The sequence below is a fragment of the Arachis duranensis genome, chromosome 6, assembly GCF_000817695.3.
Source record: "Arachis duranensis cultivar V14167 chromosome 6, aradu.V14167.gnm2.J7QH, whole genome shotgun sequence".
Taxonomy (NCBI): domain Eukaryota; kingdom Viridiplantae; phylum Streptophyta; class Magnoliopsida; order Fabales; family Fabaceae; genus Arachis; species Arachis duranensis.
The window spans coordinates 17,047,025-17,071,735 of record NC_029777.3 but is presented as its reverse complement, the minus strand read 5'-3'; the positions used below and the strand labels follow the sequence as shown (position 1 = coordinate 17,071,735).

At 33.5% G+C, this 24,711-nt stretch overlaps 2 protein-coding genes and 2 non-coding genes across 7 annotated transcripts; 2 read left to right on the top strand and 2 right to left on the bottom strand.

The window, feature by feature from the left end:
* Window positions 1–69: 69 nt before the first annotated feature.
* Window positions 70–3,992, bottom strand: LOC107493272 (bZIP transcription factor 29). 2 transcript variants are annotated; one of them, XM_016114377.3, is made up of 5 exons: window positions 3,754–3,992; window positions 2,170–3,553; window positions 1,926–2,058; window positions 1,719–1,803; window positions 70–672 (listed from the first exon to the last, which is right to left on the bottom strand). In XM_016114377.3, the coding sequence occupies exons 2-5, from the start codon at window positions 3,381–3,383 to the stop codon at window positions 593–595; spliced, it is 1,512 nt and encodes a 503-aa protein (XP_015969863.1). In that variant the 5' UTR covers window positions 3,384–3,553; window positions 3,754–3,992; the 3' UTR covers window positions 70–592. The 2 variants fall into 2 exon arrangements, with proteins under 2 accessions (XP_015969863.1, XP_015969862.1); XM_016114376.3 differs by having other exon boundaries at window positions 2,170–3,417.
* Window positions 3,993–14,093: 10,101 nt separating this feature from the next.
* LOC127739985 (small nucleolar RNA snoR20a) lies at window positions 14,094–14,180 on the top strand. The gene has a single exon (XR_008000726.1). It is a non-coding gene; the product is annotated as a small nucleolar RNA snoR20a (small nucleolar RNA).
* A 109-nt stretch (window positions 14,181–14,289) lies between these two features.
* Window positions 14,290–14,373, top strand: LOC127739972 (small nucleolar RNA R38). Its single transcript, XR_008000713.1, has one exon. It is a non-coding gene; the product is annotated as a small nucleolar RNA R38 (small nucleolar RNA).
* A 396-nt stretch (window positions 14,374–14,769) lies between these two features.
* On the bottom strand, window positions 14,770–18,307 carry LOC107493273 (protein BASIC PENTACYSTEINE6). Of its 3 annotated transcripts, XM_016114380.3 has the most exons (5): window positions 18,065–18,307; window positions 16,903–16,932; window positions 16,650–16,709; window positions 16,345–16,491; window positions 14,770–16,204 (listed from the first exon to the last, which is right to left on the bottom strand). In XM_016114380.3, the coding sequence occupies exons 4-5, from the start codon at window positions 16,411–16,413 to the stop codon at window positions 15,254–15,256; spliced, it is 1,020 nt and encodes a 339-aa protein (XP_015969866.1). In that variant the 5' UTR covers window positions 16,414–16,491; window positions 16,650–16,709; window positions 16,903–16,932; window positions 18,065–18,307; the 3' UTR covers window positions 14,770–15,253. The 3 variants fall into 3 exon arrangements, with proteins under 3 accessions (XP_015969866.1, XP_015969865.1, XP_020980171.1); XM_016114379.3 differs by lacking the exon at window positions 16,903–16,932 and having other exon boundaries at window positions 18,065–18,306; XM_021124512.1 differs by lacking the exons at window positions 16,903–16,932; window positions 18,065–18,307 and adding an exon at window positions 16,851–16,869.
* Between the last annotated feature and the right edge of the window lie 6,404 nt (window positions 18,308–24,711).

Genomic DNA, 24,711 nt, shown 5'->3' with positions numbered 1-24,711 from the left:
TAATTGCAGACTATATATGATAACAAATTTGAAAGTTGCGGTTGCTATATATAAAACTTGCAAGAACAATAATACCCAAAATTTATCCACTAAGAAAAATCAGCTACAGAGATTAAACCAATGTAATCTACTATAAATTATGGCTATAAACAAACCAATAAAATCCTTTTTCCCCCCTAATAATTGCCTATATATTTTCTTGGTCTTCTCCACCACTAATTAAAATTCTAAACGGTACCATAATACAACCATGAATGGGAATAGTAAGAAACTTATAGGTATCATCACAATGATCCCAACACAACATAAAAGCAGCCATTTTGTATTGTGAAGTCTTGAGATTCTTCAATGGAGCTTTTGATTCAACTAAAATATGGAACAATCAATGATAGGTAAGAAAAGGGAGTGGGGGCTATGTTCACTAACATGAAAAGGTGTTCCAAGTATAAGTTAACACTGAGAAACAAACAAATTAAATGAATATAATGAACCTAAAATGCAGGCAACAAATGTGATTTCAATGCGTCGGGTAGAAACAGATGCAACCGCAGCTGTGGCTGTGGCTCTTCTGGAGTATGGCTGTTTGGAAAATTTAGAGGAGGGGATCTCCACCAAGATTTGCGACAGTGCGCCTTAATCGCCGAACTTCAGCATCCAAGGTCTCATTCAAAGCTGTGAAAATAAGGACACAAATTGTTACACAGTTGTCGAAATGAAATGTAAGCCTTGAATGCTTAATTGGACCCCCCACACCCTAAAAGTATCATTATCATAGTTAAAAAATCTAGGGTTAAATAAGTTTTATATCCACAGAATTTATTATTTTTTATTTTAGTCCTTGTAGTTTATTTTTGATACACAAATAAAAAATTTTGGTTTTGGTCCATGCCATTAATTTGTCATTGTTAAATACTAACTGACAAACTGAAATCTAGCTTAAGAATATATCATCCTGATTGTGTTAATGTCTGTATTAACAAAGACAAATTAGCGATGGGGACTAAATCCAAACATTTAGAATTTTGTAAGCCACATCCCCAATCATGAATTATGAATATGATTGTAATCAAAGTTATATTTGATTGAACATTTAAATAACAATTATCTTTATTATGGTAGGTATCAAACTTATAAAGAAAAAGCATCACTTCAAAGTAACGGCTGACATGCATTACCCCTGTAAAATTTGATACAAAAATTATATAAAGAGAGTAGCAGAAACTAAAGAGAGAACATTTAAATAGACAACAACTGACTTGCATAAATTTTTGCAACATGAACATTTTGAGCAACTGCATCTATTGAAGAAAAATCAGGTCAATCAACTATAACCAGAATACAGCATTCTTTAATCTTTATAAACAATTTTGAAGGGGGTTATAACATGCAAGCAACTTCCAAGATATATAATATTGGTGAGAGTTACACTAGGGTTCCAAAAAACAAGAATTCGTCAAGATGAATAAAAAAGGCATGGTTGGATTAAAAAATAAAAACCTTTCATACTCTGCTAATTCACATTAAACATTTCAAAAAATTGATAATCAGCAAACTTAATTGCAGAAAGACACAAATGCATAGAGTGAAGATTGTTGTCACACATAATTGAAAGAAATGACACAATTATCCACTTCAAATCAAGGTTACACTCTACAAAAGTTAGATCGGTTTTGAGCTAGTTATAATACATAGTGTAGAAGGAAAATATTTTCACATACCATCTTTCAGTTGGGACTGTTGTTCCAAGGCTTGAAGCTTCAATTTGTACTCATTATTCAAACTTTTAAGCTCTGAATTATCCATCTGGAGACAAGAATAACGCAGGGAGAGAAAAAAGGTAGAAAAAAAATAGTATAAGTGATCGATGGTAATAGAATACAACTGAGAAACCAAAGTAACATAAGCTCATCTCAGAAGATATTCACCTGTAGTTTAGTAAATTGAGTAGATAATGAGGTTGTTTCTGCCTGAAGAGTTTGCACCTTATGCTCCAGTTCAGAAATATATCGTGTTTTCCTTTCCTTTGACCGAGCAGCTGAGACACGATTAGCCAAAATCCTAGACAAGTATATAATAAATGCAATGAATTATGATAGTGAATTTGTCATAATTTTCTTTTTGTCAAAAGAGAGGGGCGACTATTTATAAAACGCAAGGTACAAAATTCACCGTTTTGCACGCTTTGGATCCGCCATGGCAATCTCAGTGAGCTTGTCACTTTCCATTATTTTCTTTAACTCGTCTGAGCTGAATTCACGCTTTACAAACTCTATACTGGTATCAGATGTTTTACCATCTATTGAATTGCTAGGCGAGTGTTGACCAAATCGATTTTGCAAAGGAGGCAGCTTAGAAGATTCATCTTCAAGCTGAAAATCCCCGATGGAACTATCCAATGAAAAGCTTCTCCGGTGTCGGCCTACTGGTGCAATGTCTCCACTAGAACCCCTCTTGATACCCTCCTTCCGTTCTTCTTTATAGCTTGATGTTGCTCCCTGAGCAGAAGTTGTCTTTCCATTCGCATGACTTTCTACTTCATTGTCACTACTTTCAACTGTCTTTGAACCACTAGTTCTGCTATCCAAATCCTTATCTTCCATGCCAGGAAAGTTCATATTTTGTATGTTATCCAAATTCATGTACGCATTAAATAAATCATCTATGCAATCCTCTTTCTTGCCCATAGCTTCTCCAGTAAAGCAGTCAAAATGGACCATATCCTTATTTGGCTCCTTTAAAACTAACTGAATTGGCTTCTCAAAACCAGTGTTTTCTCCTTTGGAGACCAAATTGTCCCGGTCGCTCACATTCTTGGTAGGAACTGACTGAGAATAAGATTGAACAAGACCGGATATTCCTAAAGGGGAATCACTATTGCTGCGCCTGTGCCCCTTGCGAGGAGGAAGACTATGACCTCTGTTGACGGTCAAAGAAGGTGCAGTATGAGTGGAACCTAAATTTTCCTCCATAGACACATCCATTGTGACCGAATCACCAAAAGAGGTTGCAGCTGCCACCGGAGAAGCAGCGGGGTCTCGATAAGTCAAAGGGCTCAATGGTGGCAAGGAATCAAGGGAAAAGAATGAGGGTTGGGACATAGACCTCGAATGCGACGAAGATGATGATGACCCTGGGCTCAAATTGGGCGAACGCAGTCTCTGAGAACCTAAATGGTGTTGGTTTTGAGAAGCTATATACTGAGAATATGGCAAATTCGTACTAGGGTGTGATGGCGGTATACCAATACCTGGCTTCGGATTCTCAGAGCCACCTGCACCCATCTGATTAAAAGCATTCAATCTGTTATTGTTCGATGGTGGTCTAGGAACTGCAGCTGAAGAACCAAATACTCCACTATTATTTCTTTGATCAAAAGATTCCATTGACCCACACCACTACAGTTCCCACTGTGAAATGCTGCATAGAAATATCAAATGTTGCAAAAGAGTATATCAGAATCTTGAGTTCCGTAGCAGAAAACTGAATATTCTTTCAATATTGATGATTCCTCATACTTCACAAAGAAGCAGAAAACTAACTAAGCTCCAAGAACCTAAACCAGAAAACAGAATCAGCTAGTAACAAAATGCTTAATCAGTAACCGAATTTCAAATTCCAACAAACTTATAACTAGCTAACAAGAAATCAAGCAAGCAATCAACACATGAAGAATAAGCAGAAGTTGGCAATTGCTAATACCTGAGCTGAAATTACAGCAAGCAAGTAATTGAAGAAATGAAAAGGGTAGTGTACCTGGTCATAGGAAACCCTAACTTTGCAGCACCAGAGAGAGAGTCAAAAGAACAAAGAGAAGAAGGAAAAGAGGTTTAGATAACGAAAAAGGAAAAGTAGAGAAAGAAAGAAGAAAACTTGAGAAGAGAAGAGAGAAGTTGTGTTGGTGGATGAAGATTGCTGTGTGTATCAAGTGCAGAGTGTGAAGAGCTGATGATCAAGTGCCTTTCTCCTGTTGCCTTTTCTTGTCTACCTCATTCAGTCAGACGCGCTTATTGTTTCTTCCTTCCTTTCTTTTTTTTTTCTTTTTGGTAAATTTATTAAATTATCTAATAATTTTTAGAGAAAATATTTCACTCGATTTCTACTAATTATCTCGAAAAGACGCCTCCAAAAAACATTCAATTCGATCATCATATTTTTTTTAAAATTGATTAGTTCTTGTGAAAAAAAAAATCCCATAAAAATAAAACTCAGAAGTCAAATTGAATATTTTTTTGTTAAGAACTTCGTTGTTTTTTGAGATAATTGTCAGAAATTATTTTAAATTTTTTTAATTTTTAATTAATAATTTTATATAAAAATAATTATATATAAAATAAAAAATATTATTATCTATTTAAGTAGCTATAGCCTAATATAAAAATATTTTATTTTTGCTAATATAGTAATTTGTAAATAGATATTTGTAAAACAGATGGTGTAATATAACAAAAACATTTTGTTTAAATATGTGTTCCTCAATATTTTGTGATATTTCAGTTATGGGAAAATATCCAAAGATGTTTACCATTTCCTTATTATCCGCCACTGTTATGGGAAACTTGTTTATTAGTCACTAAGTCATGGTGTCTATTAGGTATCTAGTTGATTTAAAATCCAAAGGGATTAGGCAACTCACCCTAAAGGAAACTTAATTTAATATTCATGTCCCTTGATATTTTGGTTTCAAGACATGAAATGAAAGGTACGGCGTACAAATTTAAATCATCCAAAATCTAAATTAAATTATTTATTCAATTTAATTCAAATCGAAAATTGAACAATCAACTTAGTTGTTAGATTGGTTACATTCGTTTAGTTAAACAAGTATCAAAAATTTAAATTTTATTTTATATATACAATAATTTATTAATTAACAGACCTTTAAAATTAAATCGGATCTAAATCACAAACACCTTAATAAAAAAGAGGCGCATAATATATTTGAAATTCAAATTGGGTTGATTATTTTGACTCAACACACAAATTAGACTCTTGAGTATTGGGTACGAAGGTTTTTTTTATATAAAAAAAAAGAGTTAAATATTTATAGCCGAGTTTATTATAATTGAACAATTAAAAATGGGCCTTAAAAATGAAATAAAGATATCTCGAGAATTTCGTATTCCAAGTATTTTTACGGAAAAACAACCATTTGTACCTATGAATTTTGTGAACGCTGACAAAAATATCTATTAAAGAAGGAAATTAACGTTTGTATCTATCAAAAATGAATTCCGTACAACAAAAATACCCAAATCGTAAATTTATGTTGACTTTTTTAATAAAATTCCAAAATCGCCCCACCATTATCTTCAACATTAACTCACAACCCTCTCTTCTTTTCCAAATCAAACTTTTACATCTCTCCATTACCACCACCTTAACCACCTTCTTTTTTCTCTGCTACTCCACCACCGCTAACTATGACGGCATTTCCATCTTCATGAACCCATCTCCAAAAAACTTGATCATCGACACAACCTCTCCAACCATGTCCCTCTCCCCCTTTCTCTCCCTCTCTTTCCCAAACCCCGAGTCATCTTCGTCACGGTCAACACCACCCACCTCCGTTGCCGTTGTGGTTATCAGAGTCATTCTCTGACTTAACAAGTATCTTAACATAGATATGATTGAAGATTTTTGAGAGAATCTGAACAATGAATACACTCAATTGGTTCAATTTGGGTATAGATAAAAACGAATAAATTATTAGTTACAGGAGATTTGTTCAACTTCATTAATTATATAATAAATTTGTAATTTGTACTGTTGTAAATATAGGACCTTTCTCCATGGAGTTCATGAGCTTGAAGTGGACCTATGAGGAGTTGAATCGCACCACAGGAAGGAACCTTGCGCGCTGGATTTCGGTTCAGTCTCGCTTCTAGAGCTTCTCCATCTTGTGGCGGCATTAGACGGGGTCTTGGCCGGAGGTATAGGTGATCTGTGCATGGGCTTGAGGCGGTGCTGGGGCCGCCGCAGAGTTTGGGTGGCTGCAATTAAAGGTGGTAGCGTTGCGTGGGAACGGATGGATTGCCTTGTTGCCTTGTTGTCATCTTTGTCATCGTCAGCATGAAAAGATGGCGGTAGTGGTGGTTAGTGGAGTAGTAGAGAATAGAAAGTGGTTAAGGTAGTGGCAATAGAGGTGTTTAAGATTTGAGAAAGAAGAGAGGAGAGGTTGAAGATATAATGATGGGGTAATTCTGAGATTTTATTAAAAAGTTAACATAAATTTATGATTTGAATACTTTTGTCGTACAGAATTCATTTTTAATGGATGCAACGTTAATTTTCTTTCTTAATAGGTATTTTTATTAACGTTCGCAAAATTTATGGATACAAATAGTTATTTTTTTCTATTTTTACAGTATTTACAATTTCTATTTTCTTCTGCATATTTGAACTTAGAGTCTTAGACATCTGCTTTTAATGCATTTTTTGGATATGAAGTTATATTTGGTATAATAGTGTTTTGGGCTAATGATTTTAGATAACGATAGTAGTGTAACAATGCCATTATGTAATCAGGGACACTGATGTTTTTTCAGTAAAGAAAAAGCCTATTAAAAAAATGTATATGTATTATACACATAGAACGTTCTTATAAGTAATTATTTTAAATGGTTAAATATTAAACAAATATATTATATCAATGTTTAGTGTTATATTTGGAAAATTAAAATTTCAGTTCTAAGACATAAAATTTAACTTTTTAATATTTCTATAAAGTAAAGATATAAGACAAAAACTAAAATTTTAATAATATTTATTTTTAAAATTACTTTTATTTCACATTTTAAATTTTAAATTTAATCTCAGATTTTCTTTTTTAACATCAAACATAATACAAAAATTTTATTTAATGTCTATTTTATTGTGATAAGAGCTGATGTAGATAACCATTGATTACATGGATGACTGATTTTTTCAAACCAAATTGAACTTTAATGAAATTTAAAAATGATGCCCATGTATGCCTATAAATAGAGAACCAAATATGAAGTAATACACACAGTTACAACAACAATATTATATTCTCTTTTTTCGTACACATCAATAACAATAATCTTTTCTCTCTTTCTATTGTTTATATACAAAAATTTTTTCCTTTCTCTTTCATATGTTGCTAATATATAATAGTAATAAATATTTAAGTTACTTCTATTATTATAGTGAGATAATTATATTGGTGAATATTAAAACTAAAGTCTTCTATTTACATTTTATTTTATATTATATCTTCCATATTTATTTATTCTACAACACGGTATCAACACGAGACTCTGATCAAATTTTAGCAAAATTCAAGTAACGAATTTTTATTATGTCGAAACTTTCTCATCTTAAATTTAATGATCTTGATATATTTCGAAACAACTATTTATCATGAAAACTAGATACTGAAATCCATCTTGATTTAATGGATCTTGGGGATGCCATTAAGGCTGAAAATAATGCATCCCAAAAGAATAAAGGCAAAGCCATGATTTTCCTTCGTCGTCATCTTGACGAGGGATTAAAAAATGAATATCTCACATTAAAAGATCCTGCAAATCTTTGGAAAGACCTTGAAGAAAGGTATAATCATAAAAAGACAGTGATACTTCCTCAAACCCGATATGAATGGACGCACTTACATCTACAGGATTTTAAATACATAAATGAATATAATTTGGTAATGTTTCAAATCACCTCATGAATAAAATTATGTGGAGAAAAGATATCTGATAATGATATGTTAGAAAAAACTTTCTCAACCTTCCATGCCTCGAATGTGCTCCTACAGGAACAGTATCGAGAAAAAGGATTTAAAAGATATTCTGAGTTAATTTCTTGCCTTCTTGTTGTTGAACGCAACAATGAGTTGCTTTTAAAAAATCATGAAACGCGCCCAACTGGCGCTGCCCCATTTCCTGAAGTAAATGCGACAAATCATTACCCCATAAGAGATAAATGGCAAGGCTTTAGTAAAAAAAAAACTATGAAAGGAAAAGAAATTATGTTCAAAATAGAGGATCTCACCAGAAGAAGGATAAATAAAAAAATATTGGGCAAAATATATCAATAGAGGATAAGTGTTTCCTTTGTGGTGGAAAGGGTCATTGGTCTCGTATAGGGCTGGCAATTCATACCCTACCGCGGGTACCCAATCCGATCCAACCCATTCGGGTAGGATAGGGTAGGGTACAGTTCGAGTATGCCTGCGGGTAGGGTAGGGTACGGGTTTAGGGTGTACCCTACCCTACCCTACCCGCACCTCATATATAACATATAATTTATAAAAATCTCTCTATATAGTGAAGGAAGTAAGAGTTGAACCCACAACATCTCTTATGTAATGACTTATAATAAGTGAACAACCACTAAATTAGTTAGTTAATTTAGTAATTTAGAGCATTAATTTTTTATTTTTTATGTTATTAATACGTATAAAATTCGAAATAATTGAATTTTATATTTATTTTTAAAAAAATTGATATTTCTGTGGGGAGGGTAGGGTAGGATATGGTTTAGAATTTTAGGGTGCGGGTAGGGTTAGGGTTGAGAGATTCTCAACCCACGGGTAGGGTAGGGTAGAATTTTAATAAAATTTTCAACCCGCGGGTAGGGTTAGGGTAGGGTCCAAACCCTACCCTACCGTACCCATTGCCAGCCCTAGTCGCGTACCTGTCGTACCCCAAGGCACCTAGTCGATCTTTATCAAGTATCTTTGAAAAATGATGATAAAGAAAAGGAAACAAATTTCGTTTCAAACGATGCTGAAAATTCTACCACTCATTATGATGTATCTGATTTCTTTGAGGATCCTAAAGAAAATATTGGTCATTTGGCCAATGATGGAATAGTTTAATATGTGGGATTGTTAAGTATCCATGTAAATAAATAATGTAAAGAACTTATTATTAAGTGTTGAGTTAAGAAATTAACTAAATTAATTAATGATGACAAACATTATTTTTGGCAAAATAAATAATTAGAGTTGTTAAATTAATAAGTACACATTGCTAATTATTTATGTTATGTTGCAGGCCATAATTCATTTTTGGCAGCCCAAGTTGAATAAATAACAAAACAAAGCTAATGGGCTGAATGGAAAGTGTGAATAAAGACAAGCCCAAGTCATTCATATCAAACAAATTCATCAAAAAAGCATAGCAAGGCGCCACGGGCCAAAAAGAGAAGAACCCGATCCAAGCTTGAAATTGTTTTCAATTTTCCACCATCTTGCTCCAACCAAAGCAACGTTCCTCACCTCTCTAATCAAGTCACATCAAGACTTCAGTAAAGTAAGAAAGAGAAAGAGAAGAAAAGCTTCCTCCATAAGGCAATAACCAAAGAAGCAAGAGAGAGAGAAAGGTTAAGCTTGATTCACAGAAGCAAAAGCAGAAAATCTAATACAAATCAAGCTTAAGAAAGGTAATCCATCTCATCTTGCATGCATCAGATCTTCATCCTTTCTTCCCTACTCTCAGTTCTATCCGGAAATGGTATTCAAAGAAAAAGTTGATCTCTGTTCTTCACTGCTACAAATCCACGGTCACAAGAGATTCTTGGGGACCAAGTTGCATCTCTATGGTTCAGATTTGGTTGACCATTGGAAAACAATTTCGGTTACTCCTTCATGACTTTCGGTCAAGTTGGAAAAGTCAGAAGGAAAGGTTCCACTTTGATGATTGAATAGATAAATTGAGCTTGTGGGTTGGTGAAGCTCAAGGCTCTAGATGTTGACCTTGGAAGAAGAACCAAGGAACATGCAAGGAGATAAAAAGAAGCTTGTTATTCGTTCTGAAGCAAGGAGAAAAAACCAGAGAGTGAGAACAGTGTTCTGTTGAGAAGTTCCTCTACTTGGATAATGCTTTCTTTCAAAGAAGCATTCGGCCAATACTGAAGAACTCAAGCTGAGGTTTGTGAATCTGGTTTTGCACATAGCAAAGAGGCTGCTGATGAAGTCAATCTCCTTCATGTTTTACTGATTGTGATGTATTTTTTCTAAGCTTATCTTTCTGTAATTTCTTGAGAGAAAAGGCATTGTGAGAAAGCTTGAGAAAAAGCCAAGAGTTGAAAAAGGCTTAGAGATACACTTTAGAGAAAAGCCTAGAGTTATTTTCAGATTTCTTTAGGTTGATTAAGTGTCTTGTATCTTGTACCTGTTTGGTATCCCTTTCTTAGTTGGGATAGCACTAAGAGTGAATAGTTGAGTGTTAGCATAGCCAATGTCAAGTTAGGTTAGAACTTGAGTGTGTTATTGGTGTATGTAATACTGTTAACTATAGTAAAATTCCTTCATAGTTGTGGAGGAGACTGGATGTAGGTTGCATAGCACAAGGCAACCGAACCAGGATACTTGCTGGTGTTAGCTTTTCTCTTCTCTGCTGTGTTTTGTTTTCTGATATTCATGAGACAAAAATAATTGTCTCATAAATTTCCGCTGCTGAGTTCAAATAGAATCAAAACTGCAAAGTTATTTAAAAGGGCAAAAACAGCAACTAAAAGGAAGGCATAGATTCAACCCCCCTTCTCTAAGCCTACCACAACCTTCATTAAGTTTTATTTTCTATGTATTTAAGTTTCAAATATGATGTATATAAATAATGAAATATTAATGTTTATGAACTTTGAAATCATTAAATGTCTCAAGTTTTAAAATAAAATTTTAATATATGACATTATTTTTATGTACAGTGTTTCTTAGAAAAATAATTCCGATCAAGTATTCAATTTAACTGTGCATACTATTCATTTATTATTATTATTTGTCTTTGAAGAAAATGGCAAGAATCTATAATGAAAATGTATGTCTTGCGGATAGTGCAAGTTCGCATATCATTCTCAAAAGTGATATATATTTTACCCATCTTGTGCCAAAAAGAAGAATATGTTAATACTATTATTGGCTCAGACAATGTGATTGAAGGCTTTGGAAGAACTATAATTTTGTTTCCTCGAGGAACAAAATTCATAATAAATAATGCACTGTTGTTTACCAAGTTTCTAAGAAACTTGTTGAGCTTTAAAGATATTCACTGAAATGGATATCATATTGAGACTATGAATGAGGGAAATCATGAGTACTTATGTATCACAACTCATGATTCAAATAAAAAAGGTTATATTAGAAAAGTTGCCCTCACTTTCATCTGGGTTATATTACACCAAGTTTAGTGCAATTGAATCACTTGCCACTGTAAACTAGAAGTTTACTAACCCAAATGAATTCATAACTTGGTACGACTGTGGGTCATCCGGAAACAACCATGATATGGATAATTATTGAAAACTCCCATGGACATTCACTAAAGAACCAAAAGATTCTTAAATCTAGTAAATTTTGTTGTGCTGCATGTTCTCAATGAAAGTTAATTTTAAAGCCATCACCAGTAAAGATTGGATTTGAGTTCCCTGAATTCCTAGAAAAGATTCAAGGTGATATATGTCGACTTATTCATCCACCATATGAATCTTTTATATATTTTGTAGTCCTAATAGACGCATCTTTGAGATGGTCATATGTGTGCTTATTGTCTTTTCGCAATCTGGCGTTTGCGAAATTACTTGCCCAAATTATTCGATTAAAAGCACAATTTCCAGAAAATTCAATCAAAGTAATTTGTCTTGATAATGCTGGTGAATTTACTTCCCATACTTTTGATGCATATTGTATGGCTAATGGAATAAGTATTGAACATCTAGTAGTTTATGTTCACATACAAAATAGGTTAGCAGAATCACTTATTAAACGCCTCCAATTAATTGCTAGACCCTTACTTATGACTTTTGAGAACAAATCTCCCAACCTCGATTTGGGGCATGCTATTTTATATGTCGCACACTTATTTGTTTAAGGCCAACGAGTTACCATCAATTCTCTCCTATGCAATTAGCTTTTGGCCAGCAACCAAATGTTTCCCAATTAAGAATATTCAGGTGTGCGATATATGTTCCATTGCACCACCTAATCGTACCAAAATGGGACGCCAAAGAAAATTGGGGATATATGTTGGATATGATTCTCCCTCTATAGTGAGGTATCTTGAGATATAAACTGGAGATGTATTTAAAGCCCGATTTGCGAATTGTCATTTTGATGAATCAAAATTTCCAACTTTAAGGGGAGAGAATAAGCTTCCTGAAAAGGAATTTAATTGGAATGCATCATCGTTGATGCATTTAGATCCCTAATCAAGGTAATGTGAACTAGAAGTTCAAAAGATTATACATTTGCAAAGAATAGCAAATGAATTGCCTGATACATTTTCCGATACAAATAAATAGGATAACTAAATCTTATATACCAGCGAAAAATGCCCCAATTCGAATTGATGTTCCAATATGACAAATAGCTACTGAAGCAAATTCACACCAGAAGCGTGGCAGGCCTGTCGGTTCCAAAGACAAAAATTTTCGAAAGAGAAAAGAGGTAAATACTATTCCTGTTGAAAAAGACATAGTAAAGACACATGCAATTATCCGAAATTCTGATATAGTTTTAATGTCAGAAGACATTCAGGTACCTGAAAATTGTGAACATGACGAGATCTCAATAAATTATGTCTTTACAGGAGAAAATGGGACCGAAATAAGACAATTATTAATGAAATATTTGCATATAATGTGACATTAAATATCATGCATGAAAATAAGGATCTTGAGCCAAGATCAGTCGAAGAATGTCGACAAAGAAATGATTGGTCAAAATGGGAAGAAGTCATGAAAGTTGAATTAGACTCACTTGCAAAACGTGAAGTCTTTGGACCTGTAGTTCGTATACCTGAAGATGTAAAACCTGTTGGATATCGATGGGTATTTGTGAGAAAACGAAATGAGAAAAATGAAGTTGTGCACTACAAAGCCCGACTTGTGGCACAAGGTTTTTAATGAGGCAGTCTCTATCACAAAGGATATTGTACTCTTTTCCTTCACTAAGGTTTTTTCCCAATAGATTTTTCTTTAGTAAGGTTTTAACGAGACAATAATCCTAAATGGTCATCTAAAAAAAAGTGTTGTGATAAGAGCTGATGTGGATGACCATTGATTATATGAGCGGCTGATTTTTTCAAGCCAAACTGAACTTTAATGAAGTTTGAAAATGATGCTCATATATACATATAAATAGAGAACCAAATATAAAGTAATACACACCGTTACAACAATAATATTATATTCTCTCTTTCATACACATCAATAACAATAATCTTTTTTCTCTTTCTATTGTTTATATACAAAATTTTTTTCCTTTCTCTTTCATACGTTACTAATATATAATAGTAATAAATATTTAAATTACTTCTATTATTATAGTGAGATAATTATATTGATAAATATCAAAACTAAAATCTTCTATTTATATTTTATTTTATATTATATCTTCCTTATTTATTTATTCTACAACATATGTTACATATCTCTCAATTGTTGTCTTTTAATTTTGTTTTTTAGTCTCAAGTCTCTTTTTTAAACACAGTCATACCGAATTGATGCTTCAATTTTTTTATTGTTTGGCCGAGACTGAAAATTCGTTAGAGAAAAATCTACCCTAATTTACGTCAACAAATTCTTCTTTGTAGACTTGGCCCAAGCCCAAACTCAAACAGTCAAACTTTGAGCGTTTACTTAATTGATCCCCTTGCAACAAATCACAACCGTCGATTAACTTCTTAAAATCAGCGAACCCCGTTTATACCCTTCTCCTATAAATGGAAGCTCTTGCCTCTTTCATCCAAATGCAAACCCTAATTCCTATTTGAGTTCCTCTTCTCTGCTCCCACTTCCGTTGTTCTGTTCGTTCAATCAATTTGTGGTTTCTGTTAAGATCTTGGTTTTTCTGTTTGCGTTTTTCGTATATTCGGCCAAATGACGAATCTTTCGAAATGCTGAGAGCTCAAATCCTTTGAGTGCAGTGAATAGCTTCATTTGAATAGGAAGATCTGATGCCACTTTCTCATGTTCATGTTCTTAAAATTAGTTCTCTTTTTGTTTACGTCTTTATATACCCTACTATAATTTGAAAAAAAAGATGTTTATTTTATTTTATTCTAAAAAATTCGATGTTCTTCATTTTCATTGAATTAAGCTAGCTAAGGATTGTTATATCTATAGCCTATGATGCAATTGTATAATTCAGAAGTGCAATATTATTGCATTTAATGTGTTGAAACATTTTTTGAACTAGGACGGTCTGAGGCTACAGAAATTTATTCACAACCTTAGGTTTATAATTTCTAAGGTTCTTCTTTTCAAGTGAGATTTTTAGTTTATGTTGAACAACATTTTAATAATGGATTTATTGGTGTCGTGCTGTGGATGATGAGAAATATAATTTTACAGTTATCCCTGGCTGATATAGCAGGTGATGAAATTTTGTAATCTGACACGCACTGTTTATTACATATGCAAACAATTAGAGTACTTAGTTGAGGCATGGCTCATGATTCATTAGTATCTTGTTTTGTGTTTTGTACTTTACTGTTTTACATTGTTTTTAATGATAATAATAATAATTGTATTTGTTAGAGCGTTTTGACAGGTATGGTCAGTAAAATCTATTGGAACAAGATTATTCAATACTATGCCTGAACTTCAAATTGAAGCCAAGTAAAAGATTATGATGTTTCTACCTAATAGATATTAGCTAATGGGTACGCCCTCAGTTGTGTACGAAAAAGAACTTTGTTATGATAAGTGTAAAGAAATTGCATAGATGATTTTTATAAACAAGCTGTATAATTTAAAGCGTTGCCAAATAAATATCAATCTTAGAATGGTGCTAAGGAATTTGCCGATGGAAAATCATAACATTATCTCACTTCATTGTTTCCATCATCATGAACATTTACAGAAGCATGAAAGGGCATCAGTTGCCAAATTCAGCCATACATTAATACTACCACCTAAAGATGGAGCTACGAACAAACAACAGAAAAACAACAAACCCGAAAGAAATTTTACATATACATCAATTCTACAGAATAATTGAGTATTTCATAGAAACGTTCGTGACCACAAACAGCACATGGCTCTAAAATTATTTGAGTTTGATGACTAGATGCACTAATCAAGACAATTTAGAGCTATTTATCCATAATGTAACCTTTTTTTACATGCCCATGTTTCTACCCTGCCACGGCAGATTCAACCATAGATGAAACTTTATATAATGGCCTTATTTTTCATCCATGACTTTAGAATCCATCCATTGTGGACACTAGATATCATGATACGGAATGCTACACCAGGAGTGCAACTGCTGGTGATCGATCTACTTTATCGTGATATACCGATTTGTACCATGTTTGGCCCAATGGTCCTTGAGGTCAACTGGGTTTGACAGATCATGACCCTCGGTAGCAAGCCGGCTAAGCAGCTTATTGAAAGCACTTCCACTCATTTTCCGGCCACCTATCCGAGCATGCCTCTTGTTAGGAACTGCTGGAAGGGGATACACTGAAAGGGTGGTTGTGCAACAAGCAGATTGCCAACCTCCATTTCCCCATTTGTAACACTGCCTCAGAACACCAGTACAAGAACACCCGGGAGCTGGCATTGTGGACTCATCGTATGCAACTTGGTTCAATGCCAAGTCCTGGGATTTCCAATCGGCCTTTGTCACCTCTAACTGCTTGTTAAGGTCTTCGCTCCCGTTAATCATTTCCTGACTACTCTTCCATTCATTAGCCTTGCCAAACATCATCTTGTGAGTATCTTCGTCATCCCTCTTCACCTTTCTAGTACCTTTTGAAGCCTTCTTATTTGGTGAAACTGACTTGGGTTCCTTTGGTCGTTTACCTCGCCGGGACTTCCCAGCCTCTGAAGGAATGGTCACAGTTGGGAGGGAATCACTTGTGTGCATTTCCCTTGCAGTGTAAGAACCGTCACCCATATTATTAGGCATGTGGTGTACTTGTTGCTGTGGATGATGCATATGTTTGATACCCCGTGAGATTTGGCATCCAGGAGGGCATGAGGACGGCATACTGCTGTTGGTTAGGGAATTTTCTCGATATTGAAGAGCAGCAATTGCATTGTCTCGTTCAATTAAAGCATTATTTCGTTCTGTGATCGCAGCATCCCGCTGCAGGAAAGCCATGTCGCGCTCTGCAAGTGCTGCCTTCTTCTCAGAAAGAGCCAGGTTTCTTTCTTGAATAAGTGCATCTCTTTCAGCCATAAGAGCCATAATTTGTTTCATAGAAGGCTGATGTTGCATCAACCACTGCAATAGCAATTTGAGACCAACATTATCAGAATAAAGCACCTTGTGTGAGGAGGAAAAACATGTCCAACTTGATAATTGTTAGTTCATAAAGACAATTTGTAATGAAGTTACTATGAACAGGAACGATTTTCATGTACCTGTCCGGGGCTAGATTTATATTGATCTGCTTTGTGCCTTCCATTTTCACGATGCCCAGCATCATCCATCAGAAACTCAAACTATTGACCCTAGGTCTCCTCAACCTGTTTGGAACTTGGTTAATCAAACACTATTTGCTCGGAGTCCTGCATATCAATAAATTAGCTAGTCATATTTTATAGAGAGATATAAGTGGAGCATCTTTTTCCTCCATTTTTCTTGTGGCACGGGAAATTGTGTAGGAAGACATTCTTCCACCAATAACTCCAACCAAAATACATGCTGCATAAATTGAAATACATACCATGGCTATACATTGGATTGTACAATCAACGAATGTATTAACACTTGATCAAAATTATTCCTACACAATAATGTGATTTGGTAAGTCAACAACGATTCAGACATGCAAATAATGCCAGCTGAAAAACACTCAAATATAAACCCTCAAATGGTATCTGTCATAAAAATTAGGAAGATAAGCACTAAATTTGAGCAAAACTACATGCGGTTTGGCAGGGCAGAGGATCTACTAATAACGAGATTAGAATGCATACATTCACACACAAAGACATGGCAGTTGCAACCTGCAAAAGAAGTTAACTTTAGTACAGCATTTAATACTAGCAACTAAAACACTGTTAATTGTGTTCGTGATATTGTCCTGAATATTTACCATTTGTAGATCTTATTTCATAAAATCCGCGCAAACAAGGCAAAAGGGATGGAGAAAGGTAATTGTTTGGTTTGAAAAATCTTTAAGTGATCAACACAGAATGCAGGAAGAAAAGACATTGCAAAAATAAGCTAAAAAGAGAAAAACATAAGTAAGGTTCTTTTCAGGTGATACTACCAACTACAGAGTACATGTAGTTGACAGGAAAAAAGGGTTGCAAGTATATCATCCAAGATTTGTGTGTGTTCTACTTTAACTATCAGTCAATGAAAAGTTGACTTAGTCTTTGCAATGTTATAGTTAAGCTTTGCAAGCTACATTCCAAATGAATCAAAGTGACTCCACCCCCAAGACCAAAAATAGTTCTTTAACAATGGGATGGCTACATGAACATTGAAAATTCACGAATGAAAATTAAATAGAGTATATGATGATGATGGTGAATTGAAGCTTAAATAAAAGGTAGTTAAGAAAGATCCGCTTTTTATTGTCTAAATAACCATTTTCCTTACACATTATACTTGAATTATACCTAGTTTAATTACTATTAATCTAGTTCAAGTTCAAGTGATTTAGCATAAATCGGCCCAACAGAAACTACATATTGCAATAATTCAAATAACCATATTCTGTAGCTAATTACATTAAACCAAATTCGTGATTACTTCCCTAAATCTTAGTACCTTACTACCACAACCCACATTCCACTTAACAAGGTCAACGTATCAAATCTAAAAAACACAATTCTGGCATTTCGACAAATTCTACCTGAAACCACGGATCCACCTGGAAAAAAAAATCGGAAGCAACAAGCAAGAAGAGATTCTAAAACCTCGACACTATATAAACTGAAACAAAAAATTAACGCAATTCTAAATTATCACTGCGTGAAGTTGGAAGATGCAAGAACTACAAAAATTGAAGTTGCTGAGAGGACATGTAAACATAGTAATCCGAAAGAAAAAAGCTAGAAACAAAGAGAAAATTAAAATTGAAGGCGAGAAACTGCTGATAAGAAAAGAGTTGAATGAAATGAAACTTACGAGAACTTAGATCGGCGAGAAGATCGAGTAGAGAAAGTTGAAGAAGATAAGAGCATAGAGAGTAGAAGATCGAAACCCTAATTTTTGCAGCAGAAAAAAAAAAACCGATAATGTGTTGGATATCGGAGATTTTTTTAATTTTTTTTTACACCAATTTCTGAGTAAGATTGTTTTCTGCGATGTCTTTGCAAATTTTCTTTGTTTCGTACTTGGTGGATGCTACGGTGAGAATGAAAACTTTTTTCCATGGTTCTGAAAAATGTTAATATTAATATTGATGTAGTTCCTACATAAATTTACGACATAAATAATTTTTATAGTGATATAATTTAATTTTATATTTATATTAAATAGATAAATATAAATTTAAGAATTTAAAAATATAACTTTTTAATTAATGAATATTTTGAGTCTAATTATATTAAAATAATTAATATTTTTTTTACTGTACTTTTTTTTTGGTATTGTTACTAAGTCCTAACTGTACTATTATTACAAGTCTACAATTAGTACAATACTGCTATTCCGTTTTTTGCCTTTTTAAATTCTTTCTTTTTGTTTTTTTTTTTAATTTGAACACTTATGTCATACCAACAATAAAAATTAATGTATTGAGCCCAAGCCCTAAATCTCATCATCTAGTCTCTTATCAACCCACACATCCAACGTTAGTTAATGATCCTTCTCCCAAACGGATAACAGAAATATTAACCTAACTCACAGCCAACTTAAGAACAGTGTCCCATGAGTCAACCGTCTCCATATACATGTCGCACTAAATAACTTTTCATTTATTTTTATAAGTTCAAATAATTTGCTCTAAATAATTAATGTCACTGATGTTATAAAATAACTAAATAAATAAATAAAAAAGAGATAACAAATATAAAATAAAGAAATATAAAGAGAGAAAAAAGTATTACAACGTAAAAGAGAGAGAGTATTTTATTCCTTTGTGTAAAAAGTTGCACCCTATGTCCATATTTATCCATATGCAAGGTTTTACTTTTTCAAACTATATTAAATACAATCATCCTTGAGAATGGGCACATAAGATGTGATAAAGCATTCTTATCACAACACTCCCCCTTGGATGACCATTTAGGATTATTGCCTCATTAAAACCTTACTAAAGAAAAACCCAGTGAAAAAAAAACCTTAGTGAAGAGAAAAGAGTACAATATCCTTTGGTGATGGGACTGACTCATTAAAAACCTTGTCAAGAAAAATCCAATGGAAAAAAAACTTGACCAAGGAAAAAAGAGTACAATTTTCCCCTCTTGCCGACATCATTTAATGTCTCGAAATCGGTGCATCCCAATCTCATGTACAAATCTTTCAAAGGAGGATTTTGGGAGTGACTTTGTGAACAAATCTGTCAGATTGTCACTTGAGCGGATCTGTTGGACATCAATTGTCCCTTGATTTTGAAGATCATGAGTGAAGAAGAATTTGGGAGAAATATGCTTTGTTCTATCACCTTTGATATATCCACCTTTAAGTTGAGCAATACATGCTGTATTATCTTCAAACAGGACAGTTGGAGCCATCTTATGATCAGTCAGTCCACATGATAACAGAATATATTGAATAAGGCTCCTCAGTAAAAAACACTCGTATTTCAACATGATTAGAGGAGGTTGCTGCTATCGTCTGTTTCGTGGACCTCCATGATATAGCTGTTCCACCATATGTAAACAGGTATCCTGTTTGAGATCTCCCTTTATGTGGATCAGACAAGTATCCGTCATTTGCATAGCCAACTAGTTGTGACTTGGATCCATAGGGATAAAACAACCCCATATCAACCGTTCCATGAAGATATCGAAAGATCTGTTTGATTCCACTCCAATGTCTTCTGGTTGGAGAGAAACTATATCTTGCTAGTAAATTCACCGCAAATGATATGTCAGGTCGCGTATTATTAGCAAGATACATTAGCGCTCCAATGGCACTAAGATATGGTACTTCAGGACCAAGGATATCTTTATTTTCTTCCTTAGGATGGAATTAATCCTTTTTCACATCTAAAGATCTTACGATCATTGGGGTACTCAAAGGATGTGATTTATCCATATAAAATCTTTTCAAGATCTTTTCTGTGTATGTCGCTTGATGAATTAAGATCCCATTTTTTGTATGCTCGATCTGCAGGCCGAGACAAAATTTAGTCCTTCCAAGATCTTTCATCTCAAACTCTTCTTTCGGAGTTTTTATAATTGTTGGAATCTCTTCAAGAGTCCCAATGATATTTAAATCATCAACATACACAGCAATTATAATGAATCCAGATGCGGTTTTCTTTATGAAAACACATAGACAGATATCATCATTCTTGAATCCGTTTTTGGCCAGATACTCAGTAAGACAATTATACCACATTCGTGCAGATTGCTTTAGACCATATACAGATCTTTGTAATTTGACTGAGTATAACCTTTGCGAATATTCATTGGATGGTTTAGATATCTTTAGTCCTTCAGGGACTTTCATATAGATATCCCAATCTAATGAGCCGTATAAATAGGTTGTTACCACATCCATTAAATGCATATGCAGTTTATGATATGCAGATAAACTGACCCAAATAACGTAATGTTATCGCATCCACTACAGGAAAATACGTTTCTTCATAATCTATATCGGGCCTTTATGAAAAACCTTGTGCCACAAGTCGGGCTTTATAGCGCACAACTTCATTTTTCTCATTTTGTTTTCTCACAAATACTCATTGGTATCCAACAGGTTTTACATCTTCAGGTGTATGGACTACAGGTCCAAAGACTTCACATTTCGCAAGTGAGTCTAATTCAGCCTTCATGACTTCTTTTCATTTTGGCCAATCATTCCTTTGTCGACATTCTTTGACTGATCTTGGCTCAAGATCCTTACTTTCATGCATGATATTTAATGCCACATTATATGCAAATATTTCATTGACAATTGTCTTATTTCGGTTCCATTTTTCTCCTGTAAAGACATAATTCATCGAGATCTCGTCATTTTTCACAATTTTCAGGTACCTGAACGTCTTCTGGCATTAACATTATATCAAAATTTTGGACAACTGCAAGTGTCTCTACTATGTCTTTTTCAACAGGAATTGTATTTACCTCTTTTCTCTTTCGAGGATTTTTATCTTTAGAACCGACAGGCCTTCCATGCTTCTGGCGTGTATTTGCTTTAGTGGCTATTTGTCCTACCAGAACATCAATTCGAATTAGGGCATTTCTGTCCTGCCACGCTTCTGGCGTGAATTTGCTTCAGTGGCTACTTGTCCTACTGGGACATCAATTCGAATTGGGGCATTTTTCACTGGTATATAAGATTTGATTATCCTCTTTGTATCGAAAAATGCATCAGGCAATTCATTTGCTATTCTTTGCAAATGTATAATCTTTTGAAATTCTAGTTCACATTACCCTGATCGAGGATCTAAATGCATCAACAATGATGCATTCCAATTAAGTTCCTTTTCAGGAAGCTTATTCTCCCCCCTTAATGTTAGAAATTTTGATTTATCAAAATGACAATCTGCAATTCAGGCTTTAAATACATCTTCCGTTTGTATCTCAAGATACCTCACTATAGAGGGAGAATCATATCCAACATATATTCTCAATTTTCTTTGGGGTCCCATTTTGGTGCGATTAGGTGGTGCAATGGGAACATATATCGCACATCCAAATATTCTTAAATGGGAAACATTTGGCTGCTAGCCAAAAGCTAATTGCATAGGAGAGAACTGATGGTAACTCGTTGGCCTCAAACGAATAAGTGCTGCGGCATGTAAAATAGCATGCTGCAAACCGGGGTTGGGAGATTTGTTCTCATAAGCAAGGGTCTAGCAATCAATTGGAGGCGTTTAATAAGTGATTCTGCTAACCCATTTTGTGTGTGAACATAAGCTACTGGATGTTCAACACTTATTCCATTAGCCATACAATAAGCATCAAAAGCTTGGGAAGTAAATTCACCAGCATTATCAAGGCGAATTGCATTGATTGGATTTTCTAGAAATTATGCTTTTAATCGAATAATTTGAGCCAGTAATCTCGCAAACGCCAGGTTGCGAGAAGACAATAAGCACACATGTGACCATCTCGAAGATGCGTCTATTAGGACCATAAAATATCTGAAAAGATTTACATGGTAGATGAATAGGTCCACATATATCACCTTGAATCCTTTCTAGGAATTCAGGGGACTCAAATCCAATCTTTACTGGTGATGACTTTAAAATTAACTTCCCTTGAGAACATGCAGCACAACAAAATTCACTAGATTTAAGAATCTTCTGGTTCTTTAGTGAATGTCCATGAGAATTTTCAATAATTCTCCTCATCATGGTTGTTTTCGGATGATCCAATCTATCATGCCAAGTTATGAATTCATTTGGGCTAGTAAACTTCTGTTTACAATGGCATGTGATTCAATTGCACTAATCTTTGTATAATATAACCCACATGAAAGTGAGGTTAATTTTTCTAATATAACTTTCTTATTTGCATCATGAGTTGTGATACATAAGTACTCATGATTTTCCTCATTCATAGTCTCAATATGATATCCATTTCGGCGAATATCTTTAAAGCTCAACAAGTTTCTTCGAGACTTGGTAGACAATAGTGTATTATTTATTATGAATTTTGTTCCTCCAGGAAATAAAATTATAGCTCTTCCGGAGCCTTCTATCACATTATCCGAGCCTATAATAGTATTAACATATTCTTCTTTTGGCACAAGATGGGTAAAATATATATCACTTTTAAGAATAGTGTGCGAACTTGCACTATCCGCAAGACAAATATCTTCAAAATATGTCCTTGTCATTTTTTTTCAAAAAACAAATGATAATAATAATAAAATGAGTAGAAGTACATGCACAGTAAAATTATTCACATGAATACTTAACAAACACATACATATATCAAACTATTCCATCATTGATCAAATAGGCAAAATTTTTTTCAGAATTCTTAAAGAAATTAGATACATGAGTGGTAGAATTTTCATCATTTGAAACAAAATTTGTTTCCTTTTCTTTGTCATCCCTTTTCAAGGATGCTTGATAAAGATCAACTAGGTGCCTTGGGATACGACAGGTACGTGACCAATGGTCATTTCCACCACAACAAAATCATTTATCCTCAATTGATATACTTTGTCCATTATTTATTTCTTTATTCCACTTCTGGTGAGATCTTTCTTGTGAACATAATTTCTTTTCCTTTCATAATTTTTCTTGTTATCAAAATCTTACCATTTACCTCTTCTGGGGTTAATTGCCGCATTTACTTCAGGAAATGGGGCGGCGCCAATTGGGCGCGCTTCATGATTCCTTAAAAGTAACTCATTGTTGCGTTCAGTAACAAGAAAGCAAAAATTAACTCAAAATATTTTTAAATTCTTTTTCTCGATACTGCTGCTGCAGGAGCACATTCGAGACATGGAAGGTTAAGAAAATTTTCTCTAACATATCAGGCTTGAGGAAGTATCACTGTCTTTTTATGATTGTACCTTTCTTCAAGGTCTTTCCACAGATCTGCAAGATCTTTTAATGTGGGATATTCATTTTTCAATCATTTGTCAAGATGATGAAGGAAAATCATGGCCTTGACTTTTATCCTTTTGAGATGTATTATTTTCAGCCTTAATAGTATCTTCAAGATCCATTGAATCAAAATGGATTTCAACATCTATATCCATGATAAATAATTATTTCCAAATATATCAAGAGTATTATATTCAAGATGAAATATTTTTGACATAATAAAAATTGGTTACCTGAAGTCTTCCTAAAACTTCGTTAGAGCTTCGTGCTGATAACGTGTTATAAAATAACTAAATAAATAAATAAGGAAGATGTAACAAATATAAAATAAAAAATATAAAGAGAGAGAGAAAGAAGTATTGCAACGTAAAAGAGAGAGAGAGTATTTTATTCCTTGGTGTTGTGTAAAAAGTCTCACCCTATGCCCCTATTTATACATGTGCAAGGCTTTACTTTTTCAAACTATATTAAATACAATCATCCTTGAAAATGGACATCCACATAAAATATGATAAAGCATTCTTATCACAACAACTAAGAGTCCGAGACCAAATAATAATAATAATAATAATAGTTAATTCATTTTAAAATTACCATCTAAATATAGTGCTATTATTAGCAAATTATAGTTTTCTCTTCTAGAATTGTCATGCGTGGTTATAATAAGTTGAGGTAAATGTTAATATAATAAAATAATATTTAAATTATAATTTTACATCAAGGTTATTAAAATAAAAACAAAAAACATAAATTTAATGCTATTTTATTTATAAAAACAATACTACAGTTAAGTTTTTAATATTTAATAATATGAAATTAATACCTATATGTATAAATAGGGTTAACTATAAAAAAATCTCCTAAATTATTTAAATATTGACAAAAATAGATTCGAATTTTACTATCGATAAAAATGCCTTTAAATAATTTAAAAATGCAACAAAAATGTCCAATAATAAATATATATTTACAAAAAATACCCTAAAAATTAAATTTTGATATAATTTTTTACAAATATAATTAAAAAAATAAGATATTATTATTTTTAAAATTTGATGTTTTTTTTAAGTATATATTTTTTTGTGATTTTTAA

Coding starts and splice junctions, on each gene's coding strand:
- LOC107493272 (XM_016114377.3), bottom strand. CDS start 3,383: ATGGAATCTTTTGATCAAAGAAATAATAGTGGAGTATTTGGTTCTTCA. Junction 2,059..2,169: donor GATCCAAAGCGTGCAAAACG/GTGAATTTTGTA, acceptor ATACTTGTCTAG/GATTTTGGCTAATCGTGTCT. Junction 673..1,718: donor ACAGTCCCAACTGAAAGATG/GTATGTGAAAAT, acceptor TTATTTTCACAG/CTTTGAATGAGACCTTGGAT.
- LOC107493273 (XM_016114380.3), bottom strand. CDS start 16,413: ATGGATGATGCTGGGCATCGTGAAAATGGAAGGCACAAAGCAGATCAA. Junction 16,205..16,344: donor ATAAATCTAGCCCCGGACAG/GTACATGAAAAT, acceptor TTGCTATTGCAG/TGGTTGATGCAACATCAGCC.